General features: G+C 40.4%; 1 protein-coding gene across 2 annotated transcripts in view; it reads right to left on the reverse strand.

Moving 5' to 3' along the window:
* fgf12a (fibroblast growth factor 12a) overlaps nucleotides 1-14,820 on the reverse strand; it is a 176,467-nt gene that overhangs the window by 47,510 nt on the left and 114,137 nt on the right. The window contains exon 1 of one of the 2 annotated variants that reach the window (XM_083525237.1): nucleotides 2,204-2,974. The exons of the other annotated variant lie outside the window; for it this stretch is intronic. Within the exon in view, the coding sequence (XP_083381363.1) occupies nucleotides 2,204-2,297 (94 nt within the window). The 5' untranslated portion in view covers nucleotides 2,298-2,974. Of the gene's footprint in view, nucleotides 1-2,203; nucleotides 2,975-14,820 lie in introns of those variants that run through there. 2 annotated transcript variants of the gene reach the window in all.

Genomic DNA, 14,820 nt, shown 5'->3' on the forward strand with positions numbered 1-14,820 from the left:
CACACAGGTGTGTGACTAAACTACACTAAATCATGTCTTGTGTGAGGTGGCAGTGAAGCGAACAGGTTCTTCCCCAAGTACATTAGGTATTAAAGAAATGAATAAACGGAAAAAAGATGTGTAGCTCAGCAGAAGCACAGTGAACCTAATGAACTCGAGGAGTAAAAAAAGAAACAGCGTAAGACTCTAGCAAACAAGTGCAGAAATTTCTGTTGGAAAAAAAGTCTCGTGTATGTGACCTTTTCACGTCCTGTCATTTGTCTGGTTCTTTTTAAACCTTATGCGCTCCGGTTTGTTTTCCTTCTGCCTCGAAACACATGCTGTGATTTATAATCTTATTATACTACAACTGCTGGTGTATTTTTGGAATCGCAATCTCTGTATCGCAAGATATGCATGAGGAATTATTTTTGCACACTCTTTGGTTCGAATTAGTGTTTGGAGAAAACACTACTTGCACAGTTTCCAGTGAAGACGTGGTTTAGTACCCTGTATATTGAGAGTGTCTAATATCTGGACACAATAAACCGACTACATCAAAAGTACACAAAGAGTACAGATTTGGTGATATAACCCAAGTATCTGGACACCTTTTCATCACACCGTTATGTGGTTCATTATTGCCACAAAGTTTGAAGAACACAAATTTTTATGCTGCAGTGTTGCAATTAACCTTCACTGGAACTAAAACAACCAATGGTTTGGAAGAAATTGAGTGCCCTGCATTGAGCCCGGACCTCGTCTCCTTCACTTTGGGATGAACTGGAACTCTCCTGACCTCCTCCAAAATCAGATCCTACTTATGGTCTCGGAGCTAAATGAACACAAGAGCCAAGTTACGAAATGTAGTGGAAAGCCTTCCAGGAAAAGTGGAGCTTATTATAAGAGCAAGCATTACCATCTCCCCTCAATGGAACTAAAATAACCAAACCTTTTCCAGCATCAGAGTGCTCCAGCATCAGCACGGTGTTCCAGCATCACTGCTTCTGTGCTGAAAGCGAGCTGAAGACATGGAGTGGAAGAACTCAGGTGTCCTGCATTCAGCCCTAAACTCCTCACCTTCACTTTGAGATGAACTAGAACTGGAGTCTCCTGACCTTCTGTTTAACATCAAATTCTAGTTATAGTCTTGGAGTTGAATGAACACAAATCCCCAGATCTGAAATGTAGTGGAAAGCCTACCCGGAAGAGTGAAGCGTATTCTAAGAGCAAAAAAGGAGGAATGAAATGGTCAACATGCATACTGTATAAGAGTTTAATACGCCACGTGAGTGCCGATTTCCGCCTTCCTTCTCTATGTATCATGTTATGAAAGTGATGGATGTGAGTGCAACACAGAACACAGAAACAAGGAGAACATGAGACAGTGCAGAAACACTGTTCCATCCAATGCTTGAAAAGGTGCACGAACCCAAACACTAATGTTGCTGCATGCATCATGTGTACACTTATTTTGGTGCAGGAGGTAAGATAAGTGCATAGATGTCAAGACAAGGTGCAGTTTGGTTTGAGATGCAGGAAGAATGTGGAAGAAGTCGGGTAATCAAAGTTGCTGTCCGTGGTGCTGAATCACGTGATGAAGTTGGCCGTCCTGCAGGGACTCTGGAGCCCGTTTTAGAAGCTCATCTCACCTTAAAATAATCTCCAGGACGCAGTCTGACTGCTGCGGGCCTGCGGACTGCATCTGCCAGGAGCTTCATTTATTTATTTATTTTATTTTATTTCTTCTTAATACCAAGCGGACCGCATGCTTTGTTCCTGGCAATAGTAAGGAAACGTCCTTGACTTGGAGACAGAGGGAACGGTGGGGAGGAAAAAGGGAAAAGCACAGAATTTTGTACTGCTTTTTTTTTCTTTCTTTCTTATGAAAATGCGACTTTGTGCACCAAAAGATGATGAAATGACCGCATGAGCGAAAGTCGCGACAAATAAATAAATAAATAAATAAATAAACTTGCGCGCCGGGTACAACACCGTGTAATACCGCAGGATACACGCGGTGGATATTTACCTTCTGCATAACATGCAGTCTTGAGCTAATAAACACCTAGTGTGTGTGTGTGTGTGTGTGTGTGTGTGTGTGTGTGGGTGTGAGAGAGAGAGAGAGAGAGAGAGAGAGAGAGAGAGAGAGAGAGAGAGAGAGAGTGTGTGTGTGTGTGTGTGTGTGTGTGTGTGTGTGTGTGTGTGTGTGTGTGTGTCTCACCGCTGCTGGTGGTCGTGGTCGCCTCCGATCGCTCTCCGCAGAGACACTGCAGCATATGCGCTCCTTTCTTCAGGAATCGCCCCAGAATCCTCATTTGACTTGAGCTTGTGCGGGTTTTTTTCACTTCTTGTGTTTGCCACGCAAAAAAAGCAAACAACCCCCAAAATAATTAAAAGCAAAAAAATAAAATAAATAAATAAATAAAATAAAATAAAATAAAACAAACCCCGCACGCGCGGAGACGCGGTCTCTGTCTTCAGCGCGTAAACGAAAGGGCGAAAGAGATCAGCAGGAGAAACGTCCCCGACCGAGACATCCTGACGGAGTGCATCCGGTTGCTTCCCCCCCCCCCTTGCTTTCTTTCCTGCCCCCCAGTGCGGGTCACTTGCCCTTAGATTAGCGGGAGTCAGCTCCAGCCCCTAGGGCTAACGTGCACGTGTCGTTGCCCAGAACCATCTTGACCTGGTCCCGACTTTTACCATCACCGAGCATCAGTCAAGAAGAACAATCAGGAGCTCCGGTGCGATGCGCCGCAGGGCCGAGAGCCGAGAGCTGAATGCAGCCGGTGCATGTGGGAGATGCGAGCGGTTTTTTGGATACATAAAAAAATAGCCCGTTATTTCGTGTCCGTATGAAAGCGGAAAGAGAGAGAGCGCGCGTGTAAGACGTGGAGCGCCACGTCACATGCAGCCTGCATTTAAAGACAAAGCACTAAAACTCATCCAGAACCTGATAGCATGAAATCTCAAGCCTTTCACATCCTTCCTGTGTGTTTTCAAGGATCAATATCCCTGTTAGTGCTACTACAACAACTGTAAAATCCATATTATGGCAAAAAAAAAAAAAACCTGGTTAAGGAAAGAGAAAAGACAACGCATGAAGATCAGTCAATCCAAAAAAATCCATCAAAAGCTATGATGATGAAGGCTCTCATTGGGACCATCCCAGAAATCCCAGGAAGACCAAGAGCTACTTTACTGCAGAGTTTAGGTTTATTAGAATTACCAGACTTAGACATATTCTAACATCCACTGTTCAGAGTACCCCAAACACACCTTCTAGCTTCTGTAAGAGCTATTTGTTCAAGATGGAGAGTGATGGACCTGGCTTCAAAATGAATCTGATCTAAATCCAATTGACATGGTTTGGAATGAGTTGGACCGGAGAGTGAAGGAAAAGCAGCCAACAAGCACTTAACACGTCTGGGAATTCATGAAGATTGTTGGAAAGCCATTCTAGGGTTGATTGGGAGAATACCAAGAGTGTGCAAAGCTGCAATTAAAGCACAAAGCTGGCTACTTTGAAGAATCATAAAATATAAAACATTTAAATTATTTCACGTGTTTTTTTTATTCCATACGTGTTCTTTCATAGTTTGCATGTCTTTAGTATTCACGTATAACGTTGTACAATGTGTGATGTATGTGTATATTAAATATATACCAATAAGTCATGAAATAAGAATAAGAAAAGGTCACACACACACACACACACACACACACACACACACACACACACACACACACACACACACACACACACACACATGATCCGAGTCTGATGCAAAGCAAACACTTGTTTACGTCATACACTGGAGTGACATCACCACTGTGCACCATGCAGCACTGTAAAGGAGAAGCTGTGACCATCAGCCCGAGACACGAGATGGTGCTGTAAGCCAACTGTACAACATCAAAACAGCAAGAAAGGGAGGAGGGAGAGAAAGAATGAAGAGGCAACAGTTTCATTCACTTCCTTCCAGATATTTGTCATGCTCATTTAAATCAATAGGGTACCTAAAACCACAAGAACACACTGCAGGTGGCATATCCATTCCCCATCATCCATTGATTAGTGATCATATGAGTCTATAAACCCAGAGATCTTATTTCCTCCACATTATCAAGTGCACAAAGCGTACCATCCTAAAACGAAATATACCAGCGAACATAGCGGGTCAGAGAAGCCATGCATATTCTGCTTAGCTGGCAGGCAAATAAATGCTGAATCAGCAGAGCCTTGTGACTCTAAAACTGTCAACCAAGCACAGGTTACTATCTCCTCGCGATATTTAGCGTCTCGGATGTCTGTGGAGAGGAGGAATCAAGCTAAAGGTCTGAAGAGTGTCAGTGAGAGCTCATGGGTTCGGAAAAAAGAACTGTAAGCTAAAACATTAACTCTTGACTTTATTATGATCATCCAAAAGCATTTAATACATTCAGTTGGTTGATTGCAAAGAAAATGATATTGGAAAAGATGGAAAAATCAAAGGAAGACTGATCGAAACAGCCTTTGATTATTTTTCAGCAGATGGAAATGCCTTTTGCTCTTTCTCATATATTAAAATCCCATTCTCACAGTGCACTGGTTTTCCATTCTGGTGAAAAAAGCATTTTTATTCGGTATAAACCTGTGAAATTATGGAGGTGGTTTATGGTTTATGGATGTGGTGAGGGAAGACACGCAGGTAGTTGGGTTGAAAGAGGCAGATGAAGAGTACAGGGGGGTATGGAGACGGATGATCCGCTGTGGCGCCCCCTAATGGAGCAACCGAAAGAAGAAGAAGAAGAAGAAGACTTTATATGTAGATGGATTTCTCCTCACTAAACTGTTACGTTAATATGACGTATTGCAACAGGACGGAGACCGAGGTGTGTCCTGAGAGTCACGTAGAATACAGATTAACATGGCAGAGGTAGAGCTGTAACTTCCTGGAGACACAAACGAAAAAGAACCTCTGGTTTCATTGAATGATTTGATGTCTGTCTAAACCAAAGACAAAAAAGTAAACTATCTGTACCATATTGAATTGCAGAGCATCATATAGTATATTTTCTATTGAAACACATTGTTGAATCGAATGGAAATCTAATCGCACTGCATCGTAATAGGGGTAAATCGTATCGGTAGCCGATTCATATGTATCTTTAATGTGTCGTATCTTTGGCTATGCATTGGGATGCGAATCGCATCACCCTCAGTTACGAAGATCGCATCCCTACGGGACACTGTTGGGTTTCTGTGTGTAGGGTATCATGAACCTGTGTTTTTGGGAAAGGGGGAAAATCAGAGGCTCCTTCTGGGGAAACAATTTACACTTCTTCACAATAACATTGGACAGACAGGACTAATAAAGCTTTTTTTAATGTATAATTAATTTTTTTAAGTAAAACACTAAATCCAACTGGCAGTATTACATCATTATTTATAAGCTAGTAGGCTATTTAAAAATTTCAATATTTCTTTTTTTAATTTATTTTAGAATTGTTCTAAAATAAATTAAAAAAAAGAAATCTGGAAATTGCTGAGTGGCTCATTTGAATGCCAATATTGTGAAACGTGACATCATAAATTATTGTAATACTGAACACAGGCAGCGCCAAATTCTTGTTTTTTTCAGCTTTGTAAGAAGAAGATAAAGTGGTGGAGTGGATGTGTGGTGTAATAAATCTGGAGAACATTTTGGTGATTTTATTGTAACAAGAACACCTGACTTACATCGCTTTTCTCCCAGCTGGATAATAAGAGTGTGAGAACAGTCAATTTACCAAACGGGACTGAATGGTGCCAGAAATGGACTTTCAAAGCTGCTATAAATGAAAGCCTGCATTGGCACATAAACCAACTACAAAGTGAAAAAGAGGAAAACAGAGGTTTTGGCAGAAATAACAGTACCAAGACCTAAAGGTGGCTTTCCACAATTTTCCACTTCAGACATACAGGAATTGTTCACGTGGTTCATTTACAATGCAGATCCTATTCATAAAATACACTATATGTATGTACAAAAATATTGTTTTCAGTTCAGTTGAATTCAATTCCATTCAATACAATTAATTGTTCTCATTTGTAGAGCACTTTTAACAATTGTCTCAAAACAGATAAAGAGGTTTTAAAGTCGTATAAAAGGCTCCTCACCTCACCTACATCAAGACCTGACTTTACTAGGTGCCTACATGAGCACAAATCTTCTCAAACACACGCCAAAATCTAGTGGACCATCTTCACAGAAGAGTGGAGTTTATTATAAAATCAAATGGGGATTACAAGTGGAATAAAATGTTAAAAAACCAATCATATGTCCACACACGTTTGTCTATATAATCTATGTACATCACAGAAACTTAACCGATAATGAAAACGTAGTTTAAATAAAAACCCTGGAAAACTTAAAAACACTTTCTAGTAGATTCAGAGCTCAGAACTAAGCAGAACTAAAACCACAAATATTAGACACTGAAATGTCGTGTCAGCTTGGTGCTGGTTAGAAAAAACACATCGCATCGATACAAGTCGAACGAAACTTCTGCTTTATTTATTCTGCATCAGCTATAAAACATACATAATTAATGCTAGGACTCATCAGAGAGGCATTTTCAGTTGAGTAATATTTTAAATAACCTTCAGCTTCTCATTCCTGTGTGTGTGCAGTCACCGGATGATGATGATAATAATAATAATAATAATAATAATAATAATAATAATAATAATAATAATAATAATAATAATAATAATAATCTAAAATAATCATTGCCCAATTTGCCCATTAGGTGGCGTTGAAAAAAAAGAAGATTTTTTTTAATTTTTCGATATTGTGTGCTATTCATTGCAGAGATACACTCACTCTTACTTCCTGTTTGGGAGTTTGGCTGTTAAAGCTATTGGCCATTACAGGCACACGATTTATTGAAATTACTTTGGACAGGTTTACTCATTTACATAGCTAGCTAGCTAGCGTTACGTTGAACACGTTTTCGATCACATTTTTGTTTTGATCACCGGTTTTTGTAGATCAGATTGTCTTACCGAGAACACAGTGTAGAGAAGGTGAAAGTAGGAAATGTTGCCCTTTGCTAATTATACCAGAGGAGCTGACAGAGGAACTCCTGTGTGTCCTCAGGTGATGCAGCAAGAAAGCCAGAATACTGAATACAAGGGTATGAATAATTGTGGTGCACTTAAAAGACATTTACTGAAATAAATAGATATCATTTTTGATATAATGTATATATTTTTCCAGTAAATCTGGAGCTGTACATTATATTATAATGCTACGTGTAAGTACACATATTGAATATTGTCTACACACTTGGTCAGTGTCTGGTTTATTCGATTTTTTCGAGTAATTCGAAGCAAATTTCCACTTGATCATCGCAGCACGGTTCAGAAGGACAGTGTTTATTCTCGACTCTCCGTCTCACAGGCACAGAAGTGTCGAGCGAGGTGTAACAGTGATCTGAGGGCAGGTACAGGTAGAGGACAGGTAGCTGTTGAACGTATCAACGCTGCACAAAGGATCGTTTTCTGCTAACGACGCAAACGTTTGCCCATCTCTCCTAACACGCTGAGTATCCTGAATGTATTTATAGGACACGGGGGTCATTCTTTTTCGAACGAGGAAAGAAATGTGGCTGGTGTTTGCTGCACAGAACAGAATCCGCCTCGGTTTGTCAGAGAGCAGGATTCAAGACACAAAGCTGGAGGTCATTGTCTTATTGTGCTGATAGATGGACTATTGGACTTTTCATTAAAACCTTGAAACATCTTACACTTGAATTAATACTATAAAGAAATAGATCTATACCGAGCAATCTGGGGAATTAGACTGTATTTTACATTTCACGTGAATTACAAATTCTGTATTTGTAAATTCCTGTGCAAAAAAAAATTAAAATAATGGACGAATTAAACAAACACTGCTTCTCTCTTCCTGCTCTATCAACCCTGTTTCCATTTATGAACCCAATCATTGAAGCATGAAAGAAAAACAATTTAATAATTAGAAAAAAAAATCTGACACATAATAAAAACCCAGGATTTAGGATGTGCTTTTTTATGACTTTTGAGCTCACTAAGTTAATGTGAGTTTTGTGGGCGGAGCTAATCAGCTTTGAGGAACACACTTTTCGATTTTAGAGAGTCACAAAATCAAAATATATCCAATCCTTCAAATAGTTAAAAAGTAGAGATTTTTGAATAAGTTTGTGCGCCCAGACGTGTGTTAGTTTTACATCAGATATTAAAATCCTTATAATGGCTGGACTCTAGAAGTGATTTATTTTTTATTTTTTTTTTACTGCAGCAAAAGTAAATGAGCAAAACATGGGAATGCTTCTGTTTCATATTTGCTTATTTTGTTGGTCAGAGGTCAGAGGTCAAAGCTCTATATGCAGGCCACTCAAGATCTTCCACACACTCCGCCATCCCAAGTAAAACATACTGAATCTTATTGGAGCTGGGAAAATTCCCTGCTACCGCATTTAGAGACGTCCTGTACAACTGTGAGCCTTTAACTTTGTGGTAGCAGTTTGGAGAAGAACGACTGATTGGCTGCGAAAGTAAAAAAATATAATTAAAACAATTGATTTATTTATTAATTATAAAATAATAATAATAAGTCACTATAAATCCCACGTCTTGCGTTTTCATCTATTAGTTTCCTAAGCTATTAATGTGATGTTACAGTGGCGTGTGTACATACTGTAAGCTAGAATCCACGCAAGGATGAACGCGATCAATCATGAAGAATGAGAGACGGAAATGGAAACGTGTGGAGAGAAAGCACGTGAGACTGAAACGAGACGACGAGAGAGGGACGTGTCTTTAAAAAGCTCAGGAAAGAAGCGAGCACCGGAAACGATGCTTAAAGAGCAAGCCGATGGATAAAATGGGAATAAAAACTTGCAGGTCAGCAGAAAGACAGCCAGCAGAAAGCCTAATGATGCTGAAGTAGGGGGATAAATGGATGAATAAATAAATAAATAAATAAATAAATAAATAAATAAACGAGACGCGAGTGAGTGCTCACAATAAATCACTCGGTCTCAGTCAATTCTGCTGACAAATAGACGTTTTGTTGTGTGCATGAATCCAGCATTTCCAGTGATAAATTCCCACTACGGTAATGTTCATGGAAGCGAGAAAACATGACAGAACAGTTTTGTGGGAACAATTTGTGGAAGAAGAACATGTGGCTGGAAAAGTCAGGTGTCCCAATACTTTTGTCCATATAGTGGTTTTTTTTTTTTCTGAACAGGATTTTGGGAGAAAATTTCTCCCAATTTCTCCCAAATTGATTGATTTATTTGTTTGTTTATTTCTCTAGCCATGATCTCTTCAGTTCAACTGTAACCATTGTAATATGCCTGCTCAGAAAACCGTGAGTTTAAATCCCTCCACCACGAAGCTGCCACTGTGGGGCCCTTGAGCAAGGCCCTTAACCTTCAACTGCTAGGTTGCATCAATTTACATAAGAGAAATGTAAGTCGCTCTGGATAAAGGTGTCTATAACATGCCATAAAGGTTAATGCAACTCAAAGTACTGTTTCTACTGTGTGTGTGTGTGTGTGTGTGTGTGTGTGTGTGTGTGTGTGTGTGTGTGTGTGTGTGTGTGTGTGTGTGTATACAACTGCGTGCAATAATGCTTCATTGATTCAGTTATGCCAAGCGCAAAATATTCTTCTCCTTACAACAATGAATGAACCGACAATTAATGGATATCCAGATGACACCTAAATGATGATGGGTTCCTTTCTGAGTCTGGTTCCTCCGAGGTTTCTTCTTCATCTCAGGATTGTTTTTTTACTCACCACTATCACCTCTGGCTCGCTCATAAACTTATAGGGATCATCGAATCTATTTTCTTGTTTATTCCTGATTAGAAGTTGCTCTGTGACCATGTTAAATGCGCTGTTCAAATCACATGGAATCAAACTGAATATCAATTGACCCGGTTGTCAGCTTTTTCTTCTGTTTTCTTTTTTTCTTTTCAGATACCAATACGCAGTAATAGTGACGAACTCTGCATACCGCAACCCAGAAGTCGTGGCTTGATTAAACTGGCAAATATTTAAGGCATGATATGAAATCTGAAAGTAAAAATGTGGGGGGTTTTGATAAACACGTCCACGCAAATGCTCAAACACGTCTGTCTACAATACCATTCGCCTTTTATTAAGTCATGTACGAACTAAAATCGAAACTTGAGCCAAGAAAATGTGCAGACACAATTTGATACACCGACCAGACATAATACAGTGTTGGTCCCCTTTTTGCTGCTAAAACACTCCAGAGATTAAACAGCATGAACCTCTTCAGCAGTTTGAGCTACAGGACCTCATCTGTTGGATCGGAACCACACGGACCAGCCTTCGCTCCACACGTGCATCAACGAGACCCTGTCGTCGGTTCACCACTGTTCCTTCCTTGGAGCACTTATGATAGATTCTGACCACTGCAGACCAGGAACATCCCACAAGAGCTGCAGTTTTGGAGATGCTCTGACCCAGACGTCTAGACATCAGAATTTGTCAAACTCGCTCAAATCCTTACGCTCCTGCTTCTGACACTAACTTTGAGGACAAAATGTTCACCTGCTGCCTGATTAATAAATCCACCCACTAACAGGTGCCATGATGAAGATCATCAGTGTTCTTCACTTCACCGTCTGGTTGGTGTACAAGGCAATCAATATGCCTACTAAGCTGGATAGCAACACGTTTATTCACAGGAAACGAATTTGATCCAAATCCCTCAATTATCTGAATACACATCTTCTGGAAGATTTGTGGTGCAGACGATCAGGTTTTCAGCTCGTTTCATGAGACTTTTATGGACTTTTGTGAGCAGGGCTTAACATCACTCAGCTGGCTCATGAACATGCCTCAGTTTGACAGTTGAGTCATTTGTCTTCATAACATATGCAGGCGAGTAGAATCAAAATGAACAACAAATATGTTTGATGAAGTATTCGTTGGACTGGTTTGAGCGTACGATTGTTCATTACACCCAATTTTATTTCATTTTGGAAACGACTTCACAGATAAGTCACATGGACTGTGTGGTACACAGATTTGTTTATTTGATGAGCAGCATGAGGTTATCAGCCAAAGTGGTGAACAAATTAGCAGTTACCTGCCAGTGGCAATTTTTTTCCCTACATCTTGTGTGTGTGTGTGTGTGTGTGTGTGTGTGTGTGTGTGTGTGTGTGTGTGTGTGTGTGTGTGTGTGTGTGTGTGTGTGTGTGTGTGTGTGTGTGTGTGCGTGCTCTGGAGGGGGTTCAGTGCTGTAGAAGATCATTTAATTAAGCACCGTAACAGAGTGGTTTTATTACGCAGGAATGTGGTTTTTTTTGCTGAATTGACGATTTTGGATTTAAAACAACCAAGCCTTACAAATTTTTGGGGATGTCAGTAAAAGAAAGGAGGCTGGTATTTGCAGGCCGTGCTGATACAAAGCACTTTATCCGTCTCACAGCCAGCACTTTCCATCTACTGTACCTGCCCCAAAGCTGGGAAGAACAAAATCTCCATGAACTTGTGTAAACACTCTGTCCTTGGATTTCCATTTCCTTTTAAAGTTTACCGTACACAGGAGTCTGTATGAACGCTGTCCAACAAGAAACCTAATTCTCGCTGCTCGTTATTCATCATTTACACAACTTACAGCGTTCTGTCTGGCAGAGCAGCGAAACGCTCAGTGAGGCGTTTCCAGAGCGCTGCTGCAATGAACCTCGAAGCCTGCAGTCCAGATCCAATCGCGCTCTCACACACACACACACACACACACACACACACACACACACACACACACACACACACACACACTTTAAACTCTTTAAACCTAACACAGATCAAACAAATGCAATGAACTCAGTATGAAGTGTCTTACCGGCTCCTTTCTCCATGTGGCGCCGTGTTTTCAGAGATCGTGGAAGGAAAGTGTGACGTGTCCAAACAGCAGCAGAAACGCTATTGATGCACAAACCAGAGAGGCAGAGTTTTTTATTCCGTACTACATGGGCGGGGGAGAAGGAGGAAGAGAGAGAGGGAGGGGAAGATAAAGAGAGAGGGAGAAGCAGGAAGACAGAGAGAGGGGGGGGGGGGTATCTGGTGCAGTTGAGGATGAAGTTTCCTTCGCTTTCTGAAAGATGCTGTCGTGATGCTGCAGCTTTGTTGTTTGTGTGCTAGTGACGTCTGCAAGGTGGAGTTGGAGACCTTACACTCTGGGGAGTTACACACAGCCTGTGTAAGCAACCTAAACACACTCTCACACACACACACACACACACACACACACACACACACACACACACACACATAGACAGAAGAACTCAATGCCTGCTTGGGTTCATTATTGTGTTTAAAGAAACCTCCACTTTCTCACCTTTATAATAAACAGATCTTGAACAGCACTTAGTACCAGGACATGCTGCTCTAAATTCACTTCCTGTATTACCCACAATGCTGTTTGACTACCTGTTCATAGGGGTGCAGTGGGATTTAACCCTTATTTGATCAAATCTAAAGAGAACGATGCAGCGGCGCTTTAGGGTTTGAAGTCTGTCTGGCCCATTCAACTTCACATCTGCTCAAACTCTCATGCTAATACTGGCTACATGCGCTTCATCTTCTGGATCGCTGACTAGCCAAACTTGAAAGTATAGTTGCAATGCATTCTGGAACTTAAAAGTGCAGAGTTTGCGTCACTGTCCCCACTGCTATGATGGATTTTTTTTTAGTATGTTGTATAAACATCTGGAAAATGGTGAATAAGACAAGAAGCTCTTGCTATAAAAAAAAAAAAAAAAAAAGATAATGTATAAGGATTTTTACAGGAATTACAAAAATCCAGCAACAACCACTATATCATCACAATCATCTCTAAACACACCACAAATATTGCAATCTAAACATGTCTTTCTGTGTTGTTTTCCTTATGGTTACTTAGCTCTCGTTTGTCTCCCAATCAGGACCTAACTGCTCATCTGTTCCCTACAGAGCTTCTCCTTCCTGCAACACGCTCATCACGCTGATCAACTCCAAGTCGCAGAAGAAACACAATAAAAAAGCGATATCAAGCAGCCTGATCGATCGACGTCAGGAATAGCAAAGGCAGCAGTTCACGAGGACGTCGCAATAACAGCTTGCGTTACATGGCCAGTTTTAAAACAGAACCCAATACCGGTATAAGATTCGCCCAGTGCCGAAATTAAACGTCTTAAGCTGTCCTGAATGTAACGAGACACCGGAGATGATTTTGAAATAACCTCAGTGACTTGGACAAGTAACAAGTAACAAAAGAACAATCGTGTTTACAAGGTCTTGACCAATGCTTGTGGTTCTGTGCAAAAAAAGAAAATGAGACATGGCCACCTCTTAGTTCATAGTGCTGAAATATAATGCTATGAAAATGGACAGTATGAATGAACAGTCTATCTATCTATCTATCTATCTATCTATCTATCTATCTATCTATCTATCTATCTATCTATCTATCTATCTATCTATCTATCTATCTATCTATCTATCTATCTATATATATATATATATATATATATTGTTGAAATTCATGATACACAGCTGTATATTTCAGCAAAGCCAGATGAGAGAGATCAGATTAACAATGTTGAGGAGTGTGTAAAGGACATTGAAATGTGGATGCTTGACAACTTCCTACTGCTCAACTCGGATAAGATGGAAGTACTTCTACTAGAACCACATGCACCTAGAAGTAAACTTTCGGAGCATCTCTGGATGGTGTTTCTGTCTCAGTGTGTACAGCAGTCAAAGCCCTTGGTGTGATTATTGACCCGAGTCTTTCCTTTGAGTCTCACGTGAATGATATTACCAGGATCGCCTTCTTTCACTTTAGAAATATTGCTAAAATCAAAAATATGACGTCGTTACAGGATGCAGGAAAATTAGTTGATGTTTTTGTTACTTCTAGATTAGACTACTGTAACGCTTTACTGTCTGGGTGTTGGAGTAAGTGCAGAAATAAGCTTCATTTAGTTCAGAATGCAGCAGCAAGAGTCCTCACTAGATCTAGATAATGTGAGCACATCCGCCCTGTTTTAATCATCTACACTGGCTCCCAATTACATCTGACACTGATTATAAAATACTACTACTGACGTATAAAGCACTTAACGCTCTGACACTGCAGTATCTGAGTGAACCTCTGTACCAGTATGATCCTCCACGCCTACTTAGATCAAAAGGTGCTGGCTATCTGTTGGTACCTCAGATAATGAAGACTACAGCAGGGGGCAGATCTTTTTCATATAAACACCACCGCTATGGAACAGCCTTTCATTTAGTGTTCGGGACTTAGACACAACCTCAAGTCTAGACTGAAAACCCATAGTCCAGCATTTTGTCAGTGGGTCTTCCTTAGGTCTTAGGAGCACTCTGTGCAGCTGGTGATGTTTCCACGCCCACAGCCTAAAGATCAATGAAGCCGCTGAGTAACTCAAGAACTTTAAAGATTGTTTTGCAATGTCATTAAAAAACAACAGTGTACTACAATTGCTCCAGACCACAGCTTGCATGAGTAGTTCTGCATTTTTCGGTCATTCGTTCCCACCCAGATGAGGATAAGGTTCCGTTTTGAGTCTTGTTCCTCTCAAGGTTTCTACCTCATACCCTCTCATGGAGTTTTTTCTTGCCAGAGTCGCCACTGGCTCACTCATCTGGGATGAACAATTATAAGGAACGATCTTATATGCAATAAACCTACACATACTTTTATATAACCCTATTACCATTTTATCCGCTTTGAGGCAATGTCATTCTAAAAAGCGCTATACAAATACAATTAAATTGAATTAAAGTTAT

Source organism: Silurus aristotelis, assembly GCF_946808225.1.
Source record: "Silurus aristotelis genome assembly, chromosome: 22".
Classification (NCBI taxonomy): domain Eukaryota; kingdom Metazoa; phylum Chordata; class Actinopteri; order Siluriformes; family Siluridae; genus Silurus; species Silurus aristotelis.